This window comes from Ursus arctos, unplaced genomic scaffold (assembly GCF_023065955.2).
Source record: "Ursus arctos isolate Adak ecotype North America unplaced genomic scaffold, UrsArc2.0 scaffold_18, whole genome shotgun sequence".
Taxonomy (NCBI): Eukaryota; Metazoa; Chordata; class Mammalia; order Carnivora; family Ursidae; genus Ursus; species Ursus arctos.
The window spans coordinates 26,703,123-26,728,147 of record NW_026622852.1 but is presented as its reverse complement, the minus strand read 5'-3'; the positions used below and the strand labels follow the sequence as shown (position 1 = coordinate 26,728,147).

At 38.4% G+C, this 25,025-nt stretch overlaps 1 protein-coding gene across 2 annotated transcripts in view; it reads right to left on the bottom strand.

The window, feature by feature from the left end:
* The window catches only part of MELK (maternal embryonic leucine zipper kinase), an 83,124-nt gene that overhangs the window by 49,681 nt on the left and 8,418 nt on the right, over nucleotides 1-25,025 (bottom strand). For both annotated transcript variants that reach the window (XM_026506224.4, XM_057313603.1), the window contains exons 3-8: nucleotides 24,000-24,085; nucleotides 21,650-21,766; nucleotides 19,279-19,422; nucleotides 17,360-17,428; nucleotides 15,509-15,601; nucleotides 10,776-10,874 (exon numbers count right to left, since the gene is read on the bottom strand). In XM_026506224.4, the coding sequence (XP_026362009.1) occupies nucleotides 10,776-10,874; nucleotides 15,509-15,601; nucleotides 17,360-17,428; nucleotides 19,279-19,422; nucleotides 21,650-21,766; nucleotides 24,000-24,085 (608 nt within the window). The remainder of the gene's footprint in view (nucleotides 1-10,775; nucleotides 10,875-15,508; nucleotides 15,602-17,359; nucleotides 17,429-19,278; nucleotides 19,423-21,649; nucleotides 21,767-23,999; nucleotides 24,086-25,025) is intronic.

The following is a 25,025-nucleotide window of genomic DNA, read 5'->3' as shown; positions in this document are numbered from 1 at the left end:
CCATTGCGGCTGCCTCAGGACTGCCTAGTAAAGAACACATCATCTAGTCAAGCCCTGCTGCCATTACATCCTGAAGTGTACCCATGCACTTTCCCTGTTTGGACGGAATAGCTCTGTAGAGTACCATCTACAGTAAGCCATGAGGCCTGTGACCCATCACCAAGACCCGACATCCTCAGCTTCATTCTCTGCACTGAGATACTGACAGAAATAGAATTCAGATCTGAGTTCTACCGCTAGCCTTAACCCAACCTCTTATTTGTACATAATACTTTAAAATACACAAAACACTTGCACAAATATTTTATCATGTGCAGTAAGCAAGGATTATTAACTACATTACACAGATAAGGAAACTAAGTCTCAGCCAGGGAAATGAAGCACTTGTTCAATATTATAAGGCACTGGTTCTCAACGGGGTGATTTTATTCCCCAGGAAACATCTAGCAGTGTCTGGAGACCTTTTTATGTGTGCAACATAAGGATTTAATATATGTATATATTATGAAATGATTACCACAATAAGTTTGATTCATATCCATCACCACACATATTTACAAGTTTTCTTCACTTAGTACTTTCCTTGATGAAAACTTTTAAGATCTACTCTCTTAGCAACTGGAGACATTTTTTACTGTCATGACTTGGGAGCTACTCCCGGCATCTAGTGGGTAGAAGCCAGGCATGCTGCTAAACATCCTACAGTGCGTAGGACAGCCCCCCCAACAAAGAATTATCTAGTCCACAATGTCAATAGTGCCAAAATTGAAAAACATTGTTACAGAGCAAAAAAGGAGTAGACAGCACTAGAAGAGACATACGGTACTTTTTCTGTTGTACTGTGCTGGAAAATCTAAGAAAGTCTAGAGGTAAAAAGGGAGAAAGCCTCCTTATTTCAACATTGGAAGTATACCCAAAGATCTAATGGAAAAGACCTTGAGACGAGCAATGCTGTTGGGGAAGAGCATCTCCATAAAAGGCCCTCTGTCAACCAGGGCTGTGCAACTTAACCCTGGTTTCTGCTCAGTCTTTAGAGAATTCTTGTTTATTTAAGGGACGATTACCTTGCAAATGAGAGCAAGAAATGGGTAATAGAGAGAGAAACCAAGCAGGAGGGGGAAATAAACCCTGTGGGCTAAGCAAGATAATCCTGGGAATTCTAGAGAGCTTGAAATTGTTCATTTTTCACATGGTTCTAAGAAAGGCAGGCGATCTCTCCAACACATAATTACAGTATATAGTCAACTCCATAATTGTAAAATATAATCTCATAAAAAGATAATGTGCCCATTTTCTTTAAAATTATAAATTATACTTGTTAGAAAGCAATTTTACTTGCAAGCTATTCAACTTTCATTTACTAAATTATTTATACTTTCTTAATATTTGTGTACCCAGAACTAGAGTACAGTCATGCTTGTCTTTGAATGCAGTGATGGTAAACGAATATAGGTGACATTAATAAGATTAATACCCAGTCTGTTGGCAATCATGCTAGAAACTGCAGTTGAGCATTTTGGTTAAAATAGTCAACAAATGCAAAAGATAAACACAGTCTGCCTCTTAAACAAGAGTTACATACAGTGAAATATTGCTGGGTTTTTCAATCAGACCAAGAAGAACTGAAGGAAGTGTTATTCCCAAGTGAGGAATTTTAGAACATTCTAGGCAAAGATACATACTGCATGCAAGTGATACGACACCTTAATTAGATTCAACCAGCAGACTGTATTACACTGCGCCTCGGAACAATAGTTCTGAGCCAAGATTACAATAAATTTCAAAATCTATAATGTGTGAAATTAAATTCCACAATAATGCATAAAAGTCCTAATTTGAATCAATTTCCAACTTGCAAATACATGAAAAACTAAAAAATGAAATTCAGAGTAGGAGAAACAAAGAATATACAGTATTAGTAAATAATATTAATTAGGAAGGTTAAATCTCTACTGAACAAGAATTAGATATTTTCTACCATATTCACTCCACTGTATAAATATCTGACTTACCAAAATTTACCTTGTATTGGAGAAATAATATATTAATAATCAAGGGCATTGATTCCACGGCTGCCATGTGAATGTGAACTTGAAGGAGCAGCAAGTGAAGGCAAATAGACAGTATGGAAACTTAGGCCCAGACAGGTTAAAAAAAACAGAGAGAGAGAGAGAGAGAAAGCAAAGCTTAGAATTAAGTCAGTAAATGAGGAACACCATGGATCTAATGTAGTTCAATTTCTGTAAGGCATTAACGGTCACTCAGTTTATATTTATGGATAAGACCACAAAACCTTGGTTAAGTGTACCTGATAGAGATCAAAACCCAATTCTCAAAGCACCTATTCTACTCAGTTTTTCAATTGACAACTTGGATTAGAGATACTTAAGAAACGTGCAAAGTGGCACAATGCTGGGAGAGACAGCTGGTATTTCAAGAGAGCAGAATCAAGATTCAACATTTCCACAGAAATGCTAGGCTGAAACAAGGGAACCCAAATGTGAACAAAGAGAAGTCAGACAACTTACAGCTACTCAGAGCTGGACCGGACCTGGAAATGACTGATGACTGCAAGGCTCTAACGCTACTGATGAAGAAAACGAGGACCCACCTCAGCTGCTCCCCCAGGAGTGACACCTAAAGCGAGTAAAAAAGCTGACGCTCGATAATATGAATTAGGAGAATTAACTTGTAGTCTTCGTAAATCTGACAAGTTGGGGTGTCTGGTAATATTTCCAAGTGAATGGACACAAGAAGAAGTTTGGGATAGGGGTCACTTTCCCAACTAGGAGTCTATGATTCTCTTGAAACTAGTAACTACAAAGCTGAGAAACAGTATTTCAGGATGGTGATGAGAACTAGCTCTGAGCTTGACAAGCTGAGTTCAAATCTCTCTGCCACTTACTAGCCAAAAGACTAGTAAGTTATTTAAGGTCTCTGCCCCTTAGAGTCCTCATCTATAAGAAGGGTACAGTAATAGTTAACTATGCCACTTAGAGTCTGACAAAAGAAGTTCATGAATGTTAGGTAGTACTTTTGTAACAAAAGAATAAGAATATCCGTGCCCGCAAACATTTTATTTTTTCTGAGAATCCACGTGAAAGGGTCATGAAAATACAAAACATAAACATTTCAGAATGCTCTATCTCCTTAGAAGGGGAAAAAAAAAAAAAAAGGAAGTAGGGGGAAAAAAGCACAAAAAATCAACAAGGGGCACCTGGCTGGCTCAGTCAGTGAAGCATGCAACTCTTAATCTCAGGGTTATGAGCTCAAGCTCCACACTGGGTATAAAGATTACCTAAAAAAACTAAATCTTTAAAAAAAAAAAATCAACAACAAAAAGACTGATGCAGATGCTTCAGACAGAAGAGACTTCAGCACAACTCAAGTAAACATACAACTCCACTGCTACAGACAGACTCACACTTTACTGGAGAAGGCATCTCCTCCACTTCCCACATCAGTTTAAGGAGTTCAAAACTCACATGGAACTTCATCATTCTACTTTCTAAGATTTTTTTTTTTTTTTTTTTTATTTGACAGAGATAGAGACAGCCAGCGAGAGAGGAACACAAGCAGGGGGAGTGGGAGAGGAAGAAGCAGGCTCATAGCGGAGGAGCCTGATGTGGGGCTCAATCCCAGAACGCCGGGATCACGCCCTGAGCCGAAGGCAGACGCTTAACCGCTGTGCCACCCAGGCGCCCCAATCATCATTCTACTTTTTAAAAACTTGTTACTAGCAAACCAAATTCAGCAGCCTACTAAAAGAATTATACACCATCACCAAGTCAGATTTATTCCTGGAATGCAAGGAAAGTTCAACATACACAAATGAATATATGTGATACACCACATTAACAGAATGAAAGAGAAAAAACACATGATATGTCAGCTGAAAGACATTTGACAGAAATCAAAACCCTTTCATGATAAAAACACTCAATAACCTGGAAATAAGAGGAAACTACCTCAATATAATAAAACCCATAAATGAAAAATCCATAGCTAACACCACACTCAATGGGGAAAGACTGAAATCTTTTCCTCCAAGATCAGGAACAAGACAAGGATGGCCATTCTCACCACTTCCATTCAACATGGTACGGGAAGTCCTAGCCAGAACAATTAGGCAAGAAGTAAAAACTTAACATGATTCAAAATCTAAAAGAGCATAGAATGAAAAGTCTCCCATTCCTCTTGTTTTTCTCCCCAAAAGGAACAGCAACGACTAACTTCTTGTATCCCCTTCTATGCAAATATGCCTCCCTTTCCTTCATTTTTACAAAAATGACAGTACACTATACATACTGTTGTAACCTTGCTTTTCCCCCCAACAATCTATCTTGGATATCATTCATATCAGTATTTAAAGAGCTTCCTCATTTATTTGTATGGCTATAGAATAGTCTATTATAAAGATGTACTATAATTTAATAACAATGTTTTTCAAAAGAAAAAGAAAGCACTAATAACACTCACAAACACACAAAGAATTAAGAAATAAAAACGTGGACAAGCAATAAACAAATGTGTGCTTCTAGGCTATGAAAATACAGATCCTCTGAAAGGGCTGGAATTTCATACAACTGAAAGAACACCCAAGGCCAGGTCTTCCAATCCTGACTCATTCATTTTCCATTATTAATACCACAGATACATTACCAAATCATCCCTTTTTAAAATGGAATAGACTTTATTCCATCAAATTATGGACCCATTAGCTTTCCAAACATTTCATTTAAACAGTACACCAGGGAAAAAAACCATAGCAGAACAGCCAGAAAAATTATAGAGGAAAAATAGAATAATAAGAAAAGGTTAATTCTACCAGACATAAAATAAATGGCATTATAAAGATACAGCAACTAAAACGATTATGTATCAGACAAGAATAGACAAAAAGATAAGTACAAAATAAAAAGCCCAGAAAAAGAAATATGTGAATGTAGAAATTTAATATATAATAAAACCATCCTTTCAAATCAATGGGAAAATGATGGATTATTGAATAAGCAGGTCTGGGACAACCAATTACTTATTTTAGAATAAATAAATAATTATTTATTTAAAAACAAAAGATCCCTAGAAACTATCACAGATCAGAGAGGGCAAAGAAGATATGACAACTAAATATAATATAGTATCCCAAAAGAGTCCTAGAATAGAAAAGGGACATTAGAGAAAAACTAGTGAAACAGGAATAAAGTACAGAATTTAGTTATTAGTAATGTACCAATGCTGGTTCTTTAGTTGTAACAAACTACCACAGTAATGTGAGATGTTAATAATAGGAAAAGCTAGGGGCTCCTAGGGTCCTGGGATCAAGCCCCACATTGGACTCCCAGCTCAGTGGGAAGCCTGCTTCTCCCTCTCCCTCTGCCATTCCCCGCACTTGTGCTCTCTGGCTCTATCTCTGTCAAATAAACAAAATCTTTTTTAAAAAATTTAAAAAATAATAATAGGAAAAACTGGGTGAGGGATATACGGGAATGCTGTATTATCTTTGCAACTTTTCTGTAAATCTAAAACTATTTTAAAATAAAAACTGTTAGAAAAAAGCTGGGTCTCGATTACTTCTTACACCAATATTAATTTCTGGTAGATCAAAAAATTAGTATTAAAAATTTTTAAAGTACTGGGGTGTCTGGCTGGCTCAGTCGGTGGAGAGCAACTCCTGATCTCAGGGTTGTGAGTTCGAGCCCCATGTTGGATATAGATTACTTAAAAATAAAATCTTAAAAGAGGCAAAAATACTAGAAAAAAAAGCATGAAGAAAAAACCTGAAATATATATTTTAACACAGAGAACAAAATGGTTAATTTCCTTCGGATGCTCTATAGCATGGTAGTTCGGAATACAGACTTTGGAAGCAGACCACCTGAGTTCACATCCCAATTCTGCCAATAATTAGTTGAATAACTTCAGGCAAATTATTTTACCACTCTCTGCTTCACTTCCCTCATCTTTAAAAAAGGTTATGATAAGGGCGCCTGGGTGGCTCAGTCGTTAAGCGTCTGCCTTCGGCTCAGGGCGTGATCCCGGCATTCTGGGATCGAGACCCACATCAGGCTCCTCCGCTGGGAGCCTGCTTCTTCCTCTCCCACTCCCCCTGCTTGTGTTCCCTCTCTCGCTGGCTGTCTCTCTTTCTGTCAGATAAATAAATAAAATCTTTAAAAAGTAAAATAAAATAAAATAAAATTTTTAAAAAGGGCAGGGGTGCGCCTGGGTGGCTCTGTCGGTTAGGCGTCAGACTCTCGGTTTCAGCTTAGGTCATGATCTCAGGATTGTGAGATTGAGCCCTGCATCAACCTCCGTGCCTAGTGTGGAGTTTGCTTGAGAGTCTCCTTCTCCCTCTGCCCGCCCCTGCTCACTCTCTCTCTCTCTCTAAAATAAATGAATAAATAAAATATTTAAAAATAAAATAAAATAAAATGAAAAGGAGGAAAGGAGAAGGGGGCGAGGGCCATTCACTGTGTGGATTATATAATCCCAAAGGATATATACAGATATATAAAGGTTTGTATAAGTACAGATAATTCCCACAAAGGTATAAGAGAAATTTCTAAATAGTCGTCTCTGTGGAAGAAAATAGAGGGCTAGGTGAGAAGTTGTTGTTTTTTTTTTAATTATATACTCCTTAGTAATGTTTTAGCTTTTTACCATACATTCTTTGTTTTTCATTGTAAAAACAATTAACTGAATGTCAGTTTCTTGATAAACTACAAGCCTGGGCATTTTAGACCAATATTCTAGAAAAGGAGCAAGCAGGCTCTGGAGAGGGCCCTTCTACTACAGATCACGGACACTAAGCCCGGAGTTAGCAAACTTTTTCTGAAAAGGAACAGATAGTAAATATTTTGGTTTTGTGGGCCATACAATCCCAGTCACATCTACTCAACTCCACAGCCACAGATGATACATGAACAAATAGGTATGGCTATGTTCCAATAAAATTTTATTTAAACAAACAGGTGGTAGGCCAGATTTGGCTGGTAGACCACAGCCAACCTCTACATCGCCTGGCCAAGAAGGCTGACTGAAGTTTTAACCAATCTTTCTTCGCCTTTAGCACCCTATAAAGAAGTAAGTTAAGCTGCAGCACAGATTCCTAGCTATCCACACATCTAGAAGAATGTATGCATCATGCTACTAACTCAAGAGTCAGAGTTGGTAGGAACAATTTCCTGACAGATCAGCTACTACTTTCCAATAGGATAAGACAGCAATATATCCCGCCCTCAACCCTGGTCTACCTACCCCTTCTGTTCAACCTGTCCCTACTGCCTCGATATCACTTGGAAGAGCTGAATGCACGTCCTCCTGCCAAGTAGTCTTCTTATATGTGGATTACAACATTTTAACATTGCAAATCAAAGATTACAACCTGTTTAATCATCACTATAAAAAAGAGATATAATTATTCTAAAATCAAAGTTTATAGTTGGTAAATGCATACAGTACCTCATTTTGTTTTACTAGGTGGATATCCATGGGGTATATGGAAGTTAGCCTGTTCAAAGTCAGACATCTTTACTGAGCCTTTGCATGGCCAAGGTGAATATTCAAAACTTTACATGGATAAAATTATATGATCTTTTATGACATAATGTCTTACTAAGATTCCCACATACTCATCATCAAGAAGTCAAGTATCCTCAGAAGTCTCCATGTTCACAAAAGAATGTCAATCCTAGCTCCAGTTATACTGACAGTCATTTTGCCCCTAGCATAGCCAAAAACCTCAGGAAATTTCCATTCATGTGTGTGTGAAAAAACTGGAAAGGGAATAGCATAAAGAAATACAATATAAAATTCCTTATATATGTAAAATCTGAAAAACATACAGAAAAATCTGATATATAGTTTGTCTCTAGTAAATACTCTTATACCAATAACTTTGAGAAATCAGACAAAATGGGCATATTCTTTGTGTCCAAAACTGAACTCCCAAAACTCATTTGGGATGATCAGGAGTTCTGTTTAACGAAAAAGTAAAAGGAAGAATACCCCTCAATTAAATTTATGTGGCTAGTAAAATCTTGAAACCAAAAACAAACAAAACAGTTTAAGAAAAGAAAGTACATATTAATCTCTGAACAAATTTCAAGTCCTGGACAAAATACTGGCAAACCAAATTTAGACATGTGTGTGAATAATAATAGTGAACATTTATTGAGCACTACTCTAAATGCTGTGCATGGCTTAACTCGTTTAATCCTAACAACCCTATACTGCAAAAACTACCATTCCATCCATTTTACAGAGGAAGAAACTAATTTGCCATATTCTGTCTACGGACAGAAAGCAGAGATCCTGGATTTTAAAAATACCAATGAGATTCTGATTTAATTGCTCTGGGGGCTGGACCCAATCAATACATTTTAAAGCACCCCAAATGATGCTACTATGCAGAGAAATTACATGGACGTAGCCAAGGCAGGAGATGTTTTAGGCAAGATTTAATTATGAAACAAGAAGCAGAGGTGAGAAAACATGATTTGTAAGATCCTTTCCAACAGTGAATTTCTAGGATTATGTGTCCCCACATTGTCTTTCTAGAATTCTAAATGGTATAAAATTTCATGCTATACCACCTAACAGATCCAATTCTAGTTCATCTTGGGAGAAATTTGTCTGTCAGTTTATTTCCCTGGCACGGAATTCCAAAAAAAAAGAGTGGGGTAAAATATACTAGTGGCTTACAGTACTAAAATTATTTTTAGAACAAGAAACATAGCTCTACTACTTTACAGAAAAGAGTAGCCAAAAGAGTGAAGTACTGAAGAGCCTGGCCGAATTCTTTTTTAAAAAAGCATAGCTGGAAAACTGTTGCTGAGCTGCCCAAAGACCAGCCTCCATCCCACACCACTTCTGTTTCAAGCAAAGCTGAAGCTATACTGAGATCCCAACACTACTCTGCTGTATGACCGAGCAGAGTGCGGCTCTGTGTGGTCAGGAACTGCGGCCACAGTGAGTGAGGGAGCAGAGCCAAAGCAACACGTGCTAGCCTGCAGAGCTTAGGGAAAGCCTCTAGAGACGGGAAAGGAGGACATACAGGCTGTTGGCTCCCTCAGCAGCCAGCCCCAGGAAGATGGCCGCCAGCCTCCTGCCCCATCTAGCTCCCCTTTCCCAAGGAGAAGCACATGCACGCACAGTTCCCCCAAAGCAGCACTAACAGCTACAGCAAACTGACTTCCATTTGACTGTAGAATCAGAGCTCCTTAGCCTTTAAAGAGTTGGAACTACTACCATTCCATCTCTTCCCAAACCCACTCTTTGTCATTTGGGCAGGGATTTTAAAGGTTTTTCCAGGGTGGGACATAGGAAATAAGTATTAAATCAAATAAATTTAAAAATTGAAGATTGAACTCAGTGCCCTTAAACGTGTTCTATAGGGCAAGAAATGAGCCAACTGGGATTACCACTTTCAACTTGGTATACCACGTCCCAAGAATGAGAGTTGATTTAGGTAGTCTCCCTACCTAAAGGGTGCTAGAGACCCAGTGGTCCAGCCACAGAAAACGTCAGACCATTTTCCCCCACGCTTCTCCCATCTTCTCTTTGCTCATACTGTCTATCAGCATGCTCTCTCCCACATCCCTTTCTGAAGCACTTCTACCCTTTTTTGAAAGCCCTCCTCAAACCTCACTTCCTGTAATATGTTCTCCCAAACCCCTCACCCATTCCTACATTAACTTCATTTATACCTCTGTTATACTATGGAATCCCTGGCCCTTCACCCTTTTTAGATAGCCTTCTATCTGTCTCCAACAAGAAATCAGGTCCTGGTGGACAATGATCAAGTTTCACAGATCCTTGTTCATGCCTTCCAGTATCTCATACAAAGATGACCTTCAGAAATATTTGTTCGACAGAACTGAATTCAAACTACATGGAGAGAAGCTGCCCTGCTGGTCTGACCCTGGTTTGTTATGGACACAAAGTGATGCTCTTTCTCCCTCTTTACATATCTTCCTGCGTTAACTTGCTTTGAATACGAAATCTTTAAAAAGAATTTCACTGTTTTCCTTGTTATATGGGATTCTGAGGATCTGTGAATATAATTCACATAACCTAAAATTCACCCTTTTAAAGTGTATGGTTCAGTAGTTTTTCGTATACTCATAAAGTTGTGCACTCATTACCACTATATAATTCCAGAATGCTCTCAGGACCCCAAAAATAAACTATATCCATTAGCAGTCACACCCCCACTGCCACTCCATCCCCAACCCCCACAACCACAAATCTACTTCCTGTCTCTGATAGATAGGATTTTAACAAAACTAACAGTACTCTTAACTGTAGTTTTATTATACCTTAAAGCCAAATGTTACCGTCAAAAAGAAACAGTTTCTCTTATTTTACCAGAATTCAATAGGAGAATGTGATTTAACCAAGTAAATTACTAAGGTATCATTTCAGAAAAATCATCTTACGTGTTTAGTTCCCCATTTGTTTTTGTCTCGTTAAGCTATTTACTGAAGCAGTATAATATACACACAGAGCAGTATACATATTATGAGCGCATACACATCTGGACAAGATTTCAAAACCTGAATACACAAGTATAGTATAACCAGCATCCAGATCAAGAAACAGAACAGAACCCCCCCACACTCCTCTTCCATTCATTCCTCCTCCAGAGCATAACCATTATCTTGACTTCTAACAGCACACATTACTTTTGCCAGTTTTTGTACTTTTATGGATAGAAACAAATAGTATGCAGTATAGAACTTTTACACTGAAATTCTATGCCTTATAATACTCACCATAATCTTCTTGTACAAAGCCATGACATTATCATCATCGAATGGTAGAAAGCCACACATAAGTACATATAGGAGTATGCCCATACTCCAAACATCTGCCTGAGAGGGAGGAAAAAAATAATTTAAAAAAATTTTTAGAACATATTACAGAATGGTAGTACACTTAACAGAATCACAGAATCTTCACGGAGCTGAAAAAGAGCGCAGAGACCATCCAATTCAGTCTGCTCATTCCACAGACAGGGAACCTAAAGCCCAGAAAGGAAGGCTTGTTCAAAGTCACCTAGTCAATGGCAGGCCACCCGGCTGGGTCTCCTGACTTGCAGTTCAATGCATTCTCTTCTGTTGGATTTTAACACTTAAGAGAAAATAATTCACAGTTGGCTAGGCTAGATTGGACATGATAAGGAAGGAGATAAAGCCAGGTCTCTGATTCTGAAAGACAATTCTGTAGTGCTATTGAGGGTTTACTACATGTGAGGATTATATAAACATGCATGAAGATGTCAAAACAAGTCTTAAAAGTTACTCCTGATAATCTGCAAATGTGACTAAACTGCACTGTAAAGTCCTCTCTATGCAAAGAAACCTTAATAAAGTTCAAAGATTGACTTCTCAAATATAGAGGTTAGAAATTAGCCTGCCAGCACAAACACCCCTACAAATCTCAAAATCCCAGAAAGGAGCTTAACCTTTATATAAGATATCCATGTGTCCCATGAGTCCTAAGCGCTAACTACTTATTCAAGCAGTATTTGGCCTTAGTCAATAATGACGCCACTGTTGGCTGAGGACAAGTCACAGCTCCCACCCTTGCTTGAGCCTTAGGAAAATTTCAAGAGGTAAAAAGGGCAGCATTTTTTTTAAAGGCAGGAGGGGTTGGGTAGAGGAGAGAAACAGAGTTAAAATAACTCAAGCAGCATCACATCTAGGTAGTGCCTCTGTACTAAGTAATCCAAATCTAATTCAGTCTTGTCTACCAAATCACATCAAATTATTCAGATGTCCCAAGTAAATAATCTTTTAGGCAAACACCTAATTTTTTCTTCCAAGTTGCAGGAGGTCAGAAATTAACCATTTATGCCTCAGAGATGTCAAATAATTAATCTATAAATTAAGCCTTGAGAGCATAGCACTCCTGACCAGGGTGTTAAATTCAAAGCAAAGAGGCTGCACAGGAAGGAGTGGGCTAGCATGGCTTCATCAAATGCCATAAGAAGAGGTCAACAAGGTGGGGGGGGGTAAACAGAAGGGGGAATGAATCATGAGAGACTATGGACTCTGGGAAACAAACTGAGGGCTTCAGAGGGGAGGGGCGTGGGGGACTGGGATAGTCCGGTGATGGATATTAAGGAGGGCACATATTGCATGGTGCACTGGGTGTTATACGCAAATAATGAATCATGGAACACTACATCAAAAACTAAAGATATACTGTATGGTGACTAACATAATAAAAAATTATTAAAAAAAAAGAAGAGGTCAACAGAGATTATGTCTGAGGTTAAATAAAAAGATAAGGAAAATAAAAAGTAACATCCCCATAAGTCTACTAGAGAGAAAAAAGTCTACCAAAGTCTACTTGAGAGAAAAAAGCAGAAAAAATACTCCTCAGTTAACTCATCCAAACACCTTCCTCTCACTGTTTTGAATTGGCTATGAGAATTAAATTAATCAGCTAAAATCATAAACCAAAGCAAATGCAAGTAAATCCATAAGCTACCAATTGCCAAATAAGAAAAAAAAAATCAGAGGGAGTAGGGGTTTGAAACCATTTCCTGTGAGAAATCACTGAAGGAATTAGAGATATTTACCATGGGACATTCCTTAAAGCATGATCTGGACCGATGAAAAACAGAATTACCTAAAGTACTTATTTTAGAATGAAGAATCTTTTTCTTTTTTTTTTTTTAAGCCCCACCTTAGAAAACAGAACCAAAATCTATTAAGCATACAGGACTAAGCTCTACCTCTTTTAACAAGTGCCTTAGACAATTCCTTGGGACACTGTTCTAGAAGGATGGAAAGTCATATTAAAAGGGACAAGAGGGGCGCCGGGGTGGCTCAGTTGGTTAATCGTCTGACTCTCGATTTCGTCTCAGGTCATGATCTCAGGGTTGAGAGAATGAGCCCTGCTTTGGTCTCTGTGCTGGGCGTGGAGCCTGCTTGAGATTTTCTCTTTCCTTCTTCCTCTGCTCCTCCCCCCACTCCATTTTCATTTTTTTTTTTTTAATGATTTTTTATTATATTATGTTAGTCACCATACAGTACATCCCCGGTTTCCGATGTAAGGCTCGATGATTCATTAGTTGTGTATAACACCCAGTGCACCATGCAATACGTGCCCTTCTTACTACCCATCACCGGTCTATCCCATTCCCCCACCCCCCTCCCCTCTGTAGTCCTCAGTTTGTTTCTCATCCCCCACTCCATTTTCAATCTCTCTCTCTCTCTCTCTCTCTCTCCAAAATAAAATAAAATAAAGTAAAATAAAATAAAGTAGACAAGAAAACTCCTGAAGATCCTATAGGAAAATCTCATATGCATTCAAACCAGCAGGGCCTCATCATCAGTCCCCTAGGAATCTTGTGAGCATTAGGCGTACGATTACCACACTGCTCCTGGGAGATTGGATGGAACAATGGAAAAAATACAGGTATGTGGTGTGTGGAGGGATGGGTGAAATAGGTGAAGGGGGTTAAAGAGTACACTTAAGATGAGCACTGAGTAATGTATAGAATTGTTGAATCACTATACTGTACACCTGAAATTAATGTAACACCATATGTTAACTATACTGGAATTTAAAACTTTTTAAAAGTGTAAAAAAAAAAAAAAGACTCTACTAAAAAAATTATTATGGGGGGCCTGGGTGGCTCAGTCGGTTAAGCATCTGCTTTATGCTCAGGTCATGATCCCAGGGGTCCTGGGATTGAGCCCTCCATCGGGCTTCCTGCTCAGCAGGGAGTCTGCTTCTCCCTCTCCCTCTGCCTCTGCCTCTGCCCCTGTCTCGTGCTCACTCTCTCTCTCTCAAATAAATAAATAAAATCTTTAAAAAAAATTATTATACACTAAAAAAGAGAGAGAGAGGAGAGAGAAAGAGTAGAGGTATGCAGTAAAGCCTCACTCAGTTCGAATCTTGACCTATAGTTACCAGCTGTGTGACCCTGAGAAGGCACTTAAATTTCTGAGCCTCAATTTCCTCAACTTCTTTACCTTAATGAAATGAGCAACAGTACTCATTCCAAAGGATTTTTGTGGACTTAAAAGATTTTACTTACTTATTTATTTATAAAGGCAGGTGCTTAACCAACTGAGCCACAGAGGCACCCCTAAAAAGGAAAAAAATTCTGACACATGCTACAACATGGATAAGCCTTGAAGACATTAGCAGCATGGGAATATGAATTATGAATTAAATAAGTTGTATCAATGTTAAATTCCCTGATTTTGAAAACTAAAGTGTGGGTATAAAAGAGAAGGTTCTCACTTTTAGGAAATATATATATAGTACTTAATCTTAAAGGGTATGAAGTCTAAAACTTACTCCCAGTTGGTTCAAAAAAAGAATATGCATATATACAAACACAGAGAATGATCAAGCAACTAGGGAAAAATGTAAACAAGTGTGAATATGACTAAACATATACAGAAGTTCCTCAGTCCATATTTGCAACTATTCTGTAAGTTTGAGATTATATCCAAATAAAAAGTCACCAAAACAAGTCAGTTCCCACCTTCTCTTCTTATAAATTAAGTAAATGAACATGTCAAAGTTTCTCTGACATAACACTAGCTCCAAAAGATGCTTCACATAGAAAGGGGGCTCTGTAGGCAAAGCAAGTCAAGATCAGCTGCTCTCTGTGATGCTCCCCAATGGACAACATTGTACAAGAACGTTTTAAAGATTTGGAGATGTCCAGGGGTGATGTCCAGGGGTGCGTGGGTGGCTCAGTCAGTTAAGCGTCTGCCTTCGGCTCAGATCATGATCTCAGGGTCCTGGGATCGGGCCCCGCATCACTTCTCCCTCTCCATCCATCCACCCTCCCACCCCCGCTTGTGCTCTCTGCTCTCTCTCTCTCTCTCTCTCAAATAAACAAATAAAAGCTTTAAAAAAAACAAAAACAAAAAAAAAAGATTTGGAGATGTCCTGAACTGAAAAAAACTGTTCAATCCAGCATATCCTGAGCTTTTAATAACTAAACCTTGTTTTCCTTATGATATTAACATCAGCAAATTAGTAATCCAGAGACTGGAAAGAACTGACTAGCTTGTAGTAGCAAATGGTAAGTAAAACAGGCAATTCCCAGGCCTTTTGAGCCTGGGCCTCCTACACAGGACTGCTGGCCTCAAATAGTTGGCTATGAACAAAGTACAAGTTTTCTCAGAGCTAGCCAGCATCTCTGAAAACTGAGCCTATAACCCTGGCCTTGTGCTCTACCTGCAGGACTAAGCAGTCTAAACTATGGTACTGTTTAACACAAAAGCATCCACAACAAGGACACCAGAAATGCATCCTTGCTTCACAAGTATACTATGTATTATTATATTTATTGCAAGTTATTCATTTCATGTGTTACTTTATATCTGACTCTCTGAATAAACTAAACTCTTTGATGAACAAGATCATTTCCTACCTTACTGTAATACCCCCAATGCACAATGCCTGACTCACTATCGGTCACCAATAAATGATTACTGATTATATACTGAATTAATCAATGAATGATTACCTCTGACCCCAGATAGGATTTGCCTTGTATTAATTCAGGTGCTGCATAAGCAAGACTCCCACAGCATGTCTGCAGATGGTAATCCTTGTTACCCTGCCAATAAGAAAAAATGAAAGACTCATTAGTTACAGCCCTTAAGAAATTAAAACCTTGATAAACATTCTTTCAGCTCAAGCAAGGAGAAGCTAGACGAAGAATTACCCCAAAGAATAAGAGACTCTGAAGCCAACCCAATACTCTGCCTATATGCATGCACACACGTGCTTCCCTCTTCTCTGAATTTCCAACACCACTAAAACCTGGCATGAACAAAATCCTTTTCCCCTTAGCTCAGTCAAGTCAGGTTCATACTTTCCTAGCTGTCCATTCAAATACTCACCAGCTTAGCAGACATCCAAGAACCCATGTCTTCCCACCCCCCAAGTATTCAAAGAAAAGGGACTATTTTTTTCCTGGACCCTATCTCAAATACCAAGTCTTTACAAATACAGAAGCTTCTCTTCCCTGAAAAGGGAAAAAGGAATCTGCTGCAACGAACAGTGCCTTAGGAGTCTGTTTTCTAGAACCAGTTATAATGCAGATCACAGCCTGAGCTCCCAGACCCGTGAAGATGAGGAATGTGCTCAACACCCTCTGCTCTCCCACAGACACCTCAAGACACAACGCAAATGATATGACTACTCAACGCTTGTAGTCTTACGACTTGTAAACGACTTGGGAAATCGCGAAATTTCATTTACAACTGCAACAACATGCCCAGAAGTGAGCTCCGCAGCAGAAAGCGGAGGCAATCCTCTCCCAGACAGCCCTGCTTTTTTTAGATGGTGTCTGTGTGGGTCGAATCTGTGGCAGCCATAAGTAAAAGCTAATGGAGTCTGCCACAAACCTTCGCCGCCGCCTCCTGTGGAGAACATGACTTAGCCCAGTTTATCTGCTTAAAGTATGTTTCTTTACATGGCTGCCGATCAAAAAAATGCCTTCTAGCATTTGGCTCCCAGACCCAAGGCTCCACTGACAATCTCTGAAGAGCCAAGGGAAGGAGAGGAAAATCAGAAAGAATCAAACATTGAGCTGAAGTGGCAAAATCTGCTTCCCTTTGCATCTCGCTAATTCTGATTGGGGCAGGAAATAATCATGGGACTACAAGGGCTGAGACAGGTCTGCAATTTCCACGTTCTTAATGAGTGTAGACAGCTCATTTTAGAGACTGTGAGTGCCATCATTAGAGAACTCAGGAGGAAGCCTCCAACAGGCAGCCACACAGGAGCTCTGCAGACAGCACAGCTGGGAAGTTCAAAGTCACCTCAAAGAGAAGGTACACTAGAGAACACCCGTACTTAACTGTGAAGTGCAAATTAAAGAAATAGAGAACAGTGTAAATTCAAAAGTGCAAATGGACTTCTTCCTTCTTCTTTTATAAAGAAAGGGGATTGTCTCTCAAAATGTAACTGTTAATTATATAACCATTTGGATAACAAAGAAAGATTTGCACTAAATTCCCAAAACTCCTATTTAAATGAACAAAAGCATCATCTAGTGGCAATATACTCAAACTGCAAACACATGATCAATTCAGAATTCATGTTGTGATGACCTCACGTCACCTTGGCACTGCAAATTCTCTCACAGTATACCCATGGGATTTTCAGCAGGACCAACCCTACACCTAGAGCAGTGATTCTCAATCTTGGTGTATTAGAATCATCTAGAGAACTTCTAAAAGGGATGAAATTTAACATTCTTAATGGATGCAACGAGGCTCAATAAAGGCTAAGGAGAAGTCATTGCAAGATAACATTCTAAGAAGTGTATTTACAAAGGAAATAAATGCATTTTGATTTCTGTACTTACCTTGGGTTTCGCACAGAGACCAAAGTCAATCAGCTTTACCTTATGATATTCATCAAACAACAAATTTTCCTGGGAAAACAAAGATATTTTTTTCATTAACTGTGTATTGACTTCCTTATATCACATCCTACCTCTAGCCATTTCTAAAAACGATTTCTAAATAAATAAGATTTTTTTTCACATATAAGACATTTATTTCCACAGTATTTCCCATCATAAGCTTTTAAAAATAGAAAGGAAATTTAGGTATTCAAGGATTGACAGGTTTTTAAGGGAGAAACACTTTATATACTATACAGTATATATATTTGGGATAAAAGCAAACATTTTAAAAAGTATAAAAATAAACAAAAAGATGCAAACACAATATATTTTGGCTGGAATTTCAAGAGATTTTTTTTCTTCTCTTTCCCCTTTACTTCAAGAGTTACAAATACTTTTGAAGCAGCATATATTTTGCACTTGTGGTTTTTTATTGTGCGGTTAAGGAACCTGAAAGTCTGCACGACTGGGGTCATCTATTTAGCCTTCCCATTCTTTTCTTTCTTCTTTGATGAATAAAGGTTTTCCTAGAGTTTGGCCAACAAGTTACAGACTTCTTGACCTTTGCACCACACGTTCACAACAAGACAGGCCCGCCATCTGAGATTCTCAACAGAACCTGGAGTATAACAGAACTGGAGTTGGCTGATGACAGCAGAGCTACCTAGCTGTTCAACAAGAAAGTTACAATATTTTGTATTTTTCCAAATTCAGTAAATGTAATGCAGGCCTCTGCTTCCATATGATAAGCATTTTCCGCTCTTCTAAAACCCTTTGTCCAGTTACATTTCTGCCTGCAGTCCCTGCCACTGGAGGCTCTGCGTGATGTAGTCCAGGCAGCAGCAAAACCAATAAATAAGATTTAAGATTGTTTATATTAAACAGCCTGGGAACAACAGAATGAAAATCATTAAAAAAGAATGAAATGACAAGAAGTACAGAAGGGGAAGAGGAAGAATGTTGATAAATACCCTGCTTCCCCTCAAGACACTTCAGCATAAACCATTTTCTTCTCCTTGGTGCTCTGAGGTTCAACTACAAGCAAACACAATATGTGCCAAACTAAAAGAATGAACTCAAAGCAAAGGGCTGGGTATAAACAGAGGGAGAAGGATAGCAACATTGACATATTTTGCCAACCAATTCTAGGTTCCTTTTTTTTTTTTTTAAGATTTATTTATTTATTGGACAGAGAGACAGCCAGCAAGAGAGGGAACACAAGCAGGGGGAGTGGGAGAGGAAGAAGCAGGCTTCCAGCGGAGGAGCCTGATGTGGGGCTGGATCCCAGAACGCCGGGATCACGCCCTGAGCCGAAGGCAGACGCTTAACGATTGCGCTACCCAGGCACCCCTAGGTCCCTGACCCTAATATCAAATAACATAAAATCTACGTTCACCATTATCCATATTAGAGCCTGCAGACTTAAGAGTATTCACATTTTTATTCTGTTCCTGAAAATTAGAGACTGTTCATTCCATTGAACTGTTCCCTTCTGAGGCATAAGGGAATTAAAATTAAAGGAAGATGAGGTTAGGAAAAGAGTATTGAGAGGAAAATATTCAATGACAATATTCTCGAAAATACTCAAAACTCTTCTTTGCGAGAGATAAAATCCTGAGGTTTATATTCCCCAGCTGATTACAAAGACATTCATAGTGTTGCCCACAACTGACAAATATATAGAATGCCAATAATCAAGTATGTTCAAAAAGCCTACCGGCAGTCAAAAGGAAAAAAGGAAAAAAAAAAGTGATCCATTATGAGTGGAAGAAAAAAAGAAGCCAAGATAGACTACAAACAGAAGAACATTTGGAAAACTAGTAATTACTGGTAAATGGTGTTGAACTCTCAGGAGAGCATGTGTGACAGCCACTTACTGGTTTGAGGTCCCTGTGAGCATAGCCCTGGCTGTGCACATAAGCAACCGCAGAAACTATCTGCCGGAAGACAACTCGGGTCTCCTCCTCGGACAGGCGATCTTGGGAAATTATGTAGTCAAACAGCTCTCCTCCGGGGCAATACTTCAGTAACAACAGAGACACAGAAATGTTGTTATTATCCAGAAAAATCACTCCAGGGGAATTAAAACAAAAAATTATACTTAACTCAGAGATACTATTAATTCAACTTCAAGGCAAGGAAAACAAGTGAGGCATATTCAAAAATATCCTCTCAGGATCAAACAAGTCAACAATTACCCCAGAAAAGAGATCAATAGCAGTTTTATGGTCTCAAGCAGCTTTATGACTAGTAAGTAGAAGGAAAACCAAAAAACACTGTGTGTGGTTTTTTTTTTTAAGATTTATTTATTTATTCGAAAAAGAGTAAGTGAGAATGCAAGAGTAGGGGGTGGAGTGTCAGAGGGAGAGGGAGAGAGAGAATCTCCAGCAAATTCCCCCGCTAAATGCAGAGCCCAATGCAGGGCTCCATCCAGAGACCCTGGGATCATGACCTGAGCCAAAACCAAGAATCAGACGCTCAACTGACCAAGCCACCCAGGCACCCTAACACTATGATTTTTAAGTCCATTCAGGGTTTTATATTTCTGTAGCAAAGTACTAAAACCCATTCTCATCTTTTTTATTTATTTTATTTTTTGAGAGAGAGAGAGCACAAGCAGAGGGAGGGGCAGAGAGAGAGAGAGAGAGAGAGAATCCTCAAACAGACTCCCTGCTAAATGCAGAGCCTGGGGGCGCCTGGGTGGCTCAGTCGTTAAGCGTCTGCCTTCGGCTCAGGGCGTGATCCCGGCGTTCTGGGATTGAACCCCACATCAGGCTCCTCCACTGGAAGCCTGCTTCTTCCTCTCCCACTCCCCCTGCTTGTGTTCCCTCTCTCGCTGGCTGTCTATCTCTGTCAAATAAATAAATAAAATCTAAAAAAAAATAAAAAATACAAAAAATAAATGCAGAGCCTGATGCAGGGCTCTTCCCAGGACCCCGAGATCATGACCTGAGCTGAAATCAAGAGCTGGCTGTTTCACTGACTGAGCCACCCAGGCGCCCCAACATTATGAATTTTAAAATATGCTCTTGAAATAGAGCTAATCTATGAAAATGATATGCAGTTACAAATTATTTGGCTGAGACTAAAGAAAATGAAACAAGAGATGAATGATGGAAGTTCTAAAGACTTTATGTTTCAGACCCAAAAGGGCAGTTAAAACTTGAAAGAGTCTGATTCATATAACTCGTGTATTGAAAGTTACCTATAGGCTGTGAGTTGAACTATGTCTCCCAAAAAGATATGTGCAAGTCCTAACATCAGGTACCAATATACATGACATTATTTAGGTCTTTGTAGATACGATCAAGTCCAAATGAAGTCATACTGGACCAGGGTGAACCCTAATCCAATGACTGTGTTATTACATGAAAAGGGAAATCTGGACAAAGACACACACAGAGAAGAAAATGCCATTTAGAGACAGGCAGAGATTGGAGTGGTACAAGCTAAGGAATGCCAGAGGTTGTCAGTAACCATCAGAAACTAGGTAAAAAGCACAGAACAGATTCTCCAGAAGAAACCAACCTTGCCCACACCTTGATGTCAGACTTCTAGCTTCCACAACAGTGAGACAATAAGTTTCTGTTGTTTTAAATCACCAACTTTGTGGTAGTTTGCTATGGCAGCCCTAGACTAATATGCCATGTAAAACGGAAATGGATCCTGCCCTCTAGGAACAAATTCTAAAATATTCTGTTCATTAATCCTAACCCCATTAGGAGTATATTGGAAAGCATGCATTTACAATGAATCTCCAACTTATTTTATACGTCTACTTAATCTAAATTGTTTTAGAACTCAAACAGGCAAGCCGCTTAACATTTCTTTTAATCTTTCAGGTGAAACATACTTTTCCCTTAACTATTGATAAAGTGAATAGAAATGGTCTGAATATTTGATTTCCCCCCAGAATTGGTATGTCGAAATCCTAACCCCCAAAAGCTGATGGTACTAGGAGGTGGAGCCTTTGGGAAGTGATTAGGACATGAGGGTGGAGCCCTCATGAATGGAATTAATGTTCTTATAAATGAGATTCCAGAGAGATCCCTTGGCCCCTCTACCATTAAGGACACAGCAAGAAGGCACCAGCTATGAATCAGAAGAGGGCCCTCACCTGACCATGCCAGTGCCTTGACCTTGGAATTGTGAGAAATAAACTACCCAGTCCGTGACATCTGTTATAGTAGCCCAAACGGACTAAGACGGTGACCAAATACCTTTAAGTCTCTAGACCACACTACTAACCTCAAGAACAATGAATATTTTGTTGGCTGTCTCTAGCACATGGTAGAGTTGACATATATGCTGATGTCTCAGGTTCTTCAAGGCCTCAATCTCCGTTTTGACCCGGGGCAAATCACTCTGTGACAAAACACATTACATGAGCAATAAACCTATTTGGGAAGTACACCAAGCATTAATGTCAACAGCTTTAATACTGAGTAGCAAAAGCAACCAACAGCCTCAAAACAAATTGTTCAAAAGCACAGAAAAATATACCAAAAATTATTTGTATGTACATAAAAAAAAAAAAAAGCCTTGAGGATTTTATGAAAGACAAGTTTGATGTGGGTCAATAGTACAATATCCAGAAAAATCAAAACAATCTCAGACTCCCTTAGAAGGTTAGCATTCCAAACAAGGAAAATAACAGAGACATGCCTGCACTACCATTTTCAGTCTTAGCAGTGTCCCTTCAAGAAGCATGCTGAGCTAAAAACTGGTGATGTAGGTGAAAGATACGCAGGTCTTCACTGTCTCAATCTTCTACCTTTTCTATGGGCTTAAAATTTTTCAAAACACAAAGTTAGTTGGAAAGGGGGAAGAGCCAAGCTGAAAAAATTTCCAAGTCCATATTAAAGACAGAAATCTAGATATCCATGAAATAACAAGTAAAACTTTATTGTAAAAAGAGGCTCAATCTAATGATCAGTGGCTTAACATCCAATTATGTAGGACCATATAGATGTCAGGTCTTGACCAGGATCAACTGTAACTTTAACTATTTCAAAATGACAATCTTTTTTTCTTCTCTTTTGGGAGGAATGGGAATCTGATAACTAAAACCCCGGAAGAAAAAAAATATAATTAAAGTCCTAGAAAGTAAAATAAGCAAAAGAACAACAAAAAATAAAAAAACAAGTTTAGAAATAATGACTTAACATCATTATATTGATGCTTTAGAATAAGTTTTGAGTATCAGTGTAGTAATACATTTTGGAAAAACATTTCATAGTTTGTTATTAAAGCATTTATAGCATTCACATGAATAAGGCATACTGAAGTTATAACTGAAGTTTAAATTGCTTAAGGGGATTAAATTAATCAGATTTGTAATCAATGCTTTAAATGCTCAAGAAAAATGGTTTTTAATGCTTTTTTATTAGTTTAATAAATACAATACTGAACAATAAAAAACAAAAACACTGAAGGAGAACCTGAATTGTCGGTTGATAGATTATTAAAAACAGGTTCTGATTAGGTCACTAATCATCAAAGAATTGAGTGATACTGCAATAATAAAACTCCTCACATTCCCTCTGACTTATCTAAGTATGTTGACCAGCACTTCTTTCCTTAAAAATAAAAAATAAGAAAAATAAATAAAAATAAATAAGGTAACAATTGATGTTGAATTCTGTCTCAATTCAATAAGGAAGACCAAAAGAAGTCCAATGTGTCTAATTTTAAAATGTATTTTCAGTAAATTGTTATTTTTTATGTTTGATAATTATCAACATTTATAAAATGTGCTGTTTTACACTACTACTAATTATAATGCTAACTTAATCCACAAGAAAAAACGTTTTTAACACTCAGAGATTTTTAGTTAGAGAAAAAAATGATTTTTTTAGTGTTTTCTAACTCATCTTCAAAAAAAAGAAAGGGCCACAGATCCATACTATGAGACTAGTGAATTCCAAACAGAAGGAGACCAGAACAAAGAAAAACAAAGAAACTGTATGAAGGAAGGTAAAAGAATTAAAAACAAAAGACCACTCAGGGTGACTTCAAACACTGGAAAGGGGTAAAACAGGCCCAAAAAGACCATCAAAAGAGACTTATCTTCCCTTAATATAAAAACAAAAAACTTTAGGTACATTAAAACCAAGACCACATATTGGTTGAATGGGCTGCTTTAAGAGGTAATGAGCAGCTCAATCCTGGAAGCATCCATGTAGAAGAGAAAGAGGCTGATTACAAAAAGGATTTCATGAGATAACTTCTCAGGTCACTTTGAATAAAACTCTAGGACTAAGATCTACCGATAGTAAAAAGAGATCAACATTTAGTAACAGTGTCATGGGGAGATATTAATACCCAGAAACACATGCAAGACTATGAAACAACTGTAAGAGAATGGATCCTACCAACTCCAGATGTGTACCACTGCCCAGCATTAAAATTAAATTGCCCTTCCCTGGTTTTAAAACCAGAGATTTATACATAACTGGCGATTTAAAAAACAAGCCAAAAAAAGAAAAGCTATAGAAAGATGATTCTAATAAAAGTAGTAACCAGAACATTCAAGCAAATTCAGGTTTTAATTTACAAAACTGATCTATACATATTTTAAAAATAATTTTAAACTTACCCCTAGTGCATTTTTATCCATGATTTTTATAGCTACCATTTCTCCGGTGAGGATATGGCAGGCAAGTTTGACCTTTGCAAAGCCACCTAAGTATAGGAAAACATATTATGAAGAGATAAGCAAGAGTAACCTAAAATCATCATCAGAGCAACCTGAGGACGCAGGCACAAAACCTTTCCACATGCTTTTATTTTCTTTTTTTTTTTTTTTTAAGATTTTATTTTTTAGTAATCGCAATATCCAATGAGGGGCTCAAACTCACAACCCTGAGATCAGGAGTTGCACACTCCAGCTAAGCCAGCCAGGTGCCCCTCCATTTGCTTTTAAAAAGCTCTATCAATCCATATTTTCCTGGAAGTTTGTGGCTCTTTCTTCCTGTTGCTTCCAAACTGCTAGCCATGTCTCTAACCTCTCCTCATCCACTGCCTAGCTGAAGATTTTTTTTTTTACCATGATAGTATCTTTAACTTTGGGTTGAAGAAATAGGAAAACAGAATTTGCTGTTTAGAAATTTGCTTTACAATTGACATTGCAATTAAATTTGCTTTATAATTAACACTACTAGAACACAATATAAAGTTGCTGAGACAAAAAGACAACAGGAAACATCCACTCAGTTTAAAAACTGGATCAAAAGCTGGATAAATGTCTACACATCAGTATCTAAAAGAAATTGCCAACTTGGGGAACCTGGGTGGCTTAGTCAATTAAGCCTCTGCCTTCAGCTCAGGTCATGATCCCAGGGTCCTGCTCAGCGGGGAGCCTGCTTCTCCCTCTCCCGGAACCCCTCCCCCTCTGCTTGTGCGTGCTCGCTCTCTCAAATAAATAAAATCTTTAAAAAAAAAAAAAAAAAGAAAGAAAGAAAAAGAAAAGAGGGGTGCCTGGGTGGCTCAGATGGTTAAGCATCTGCCTTCAGCTCAGGTCATGATCTCTGGGTCCTGGGATCGAGCCCCACATTGGGCTCCTGGCTCAGCAGAGAGTCTGTTTCTCCTTCTCCCTCTGCCTCTCCCCTGCTCATGCTCTCTC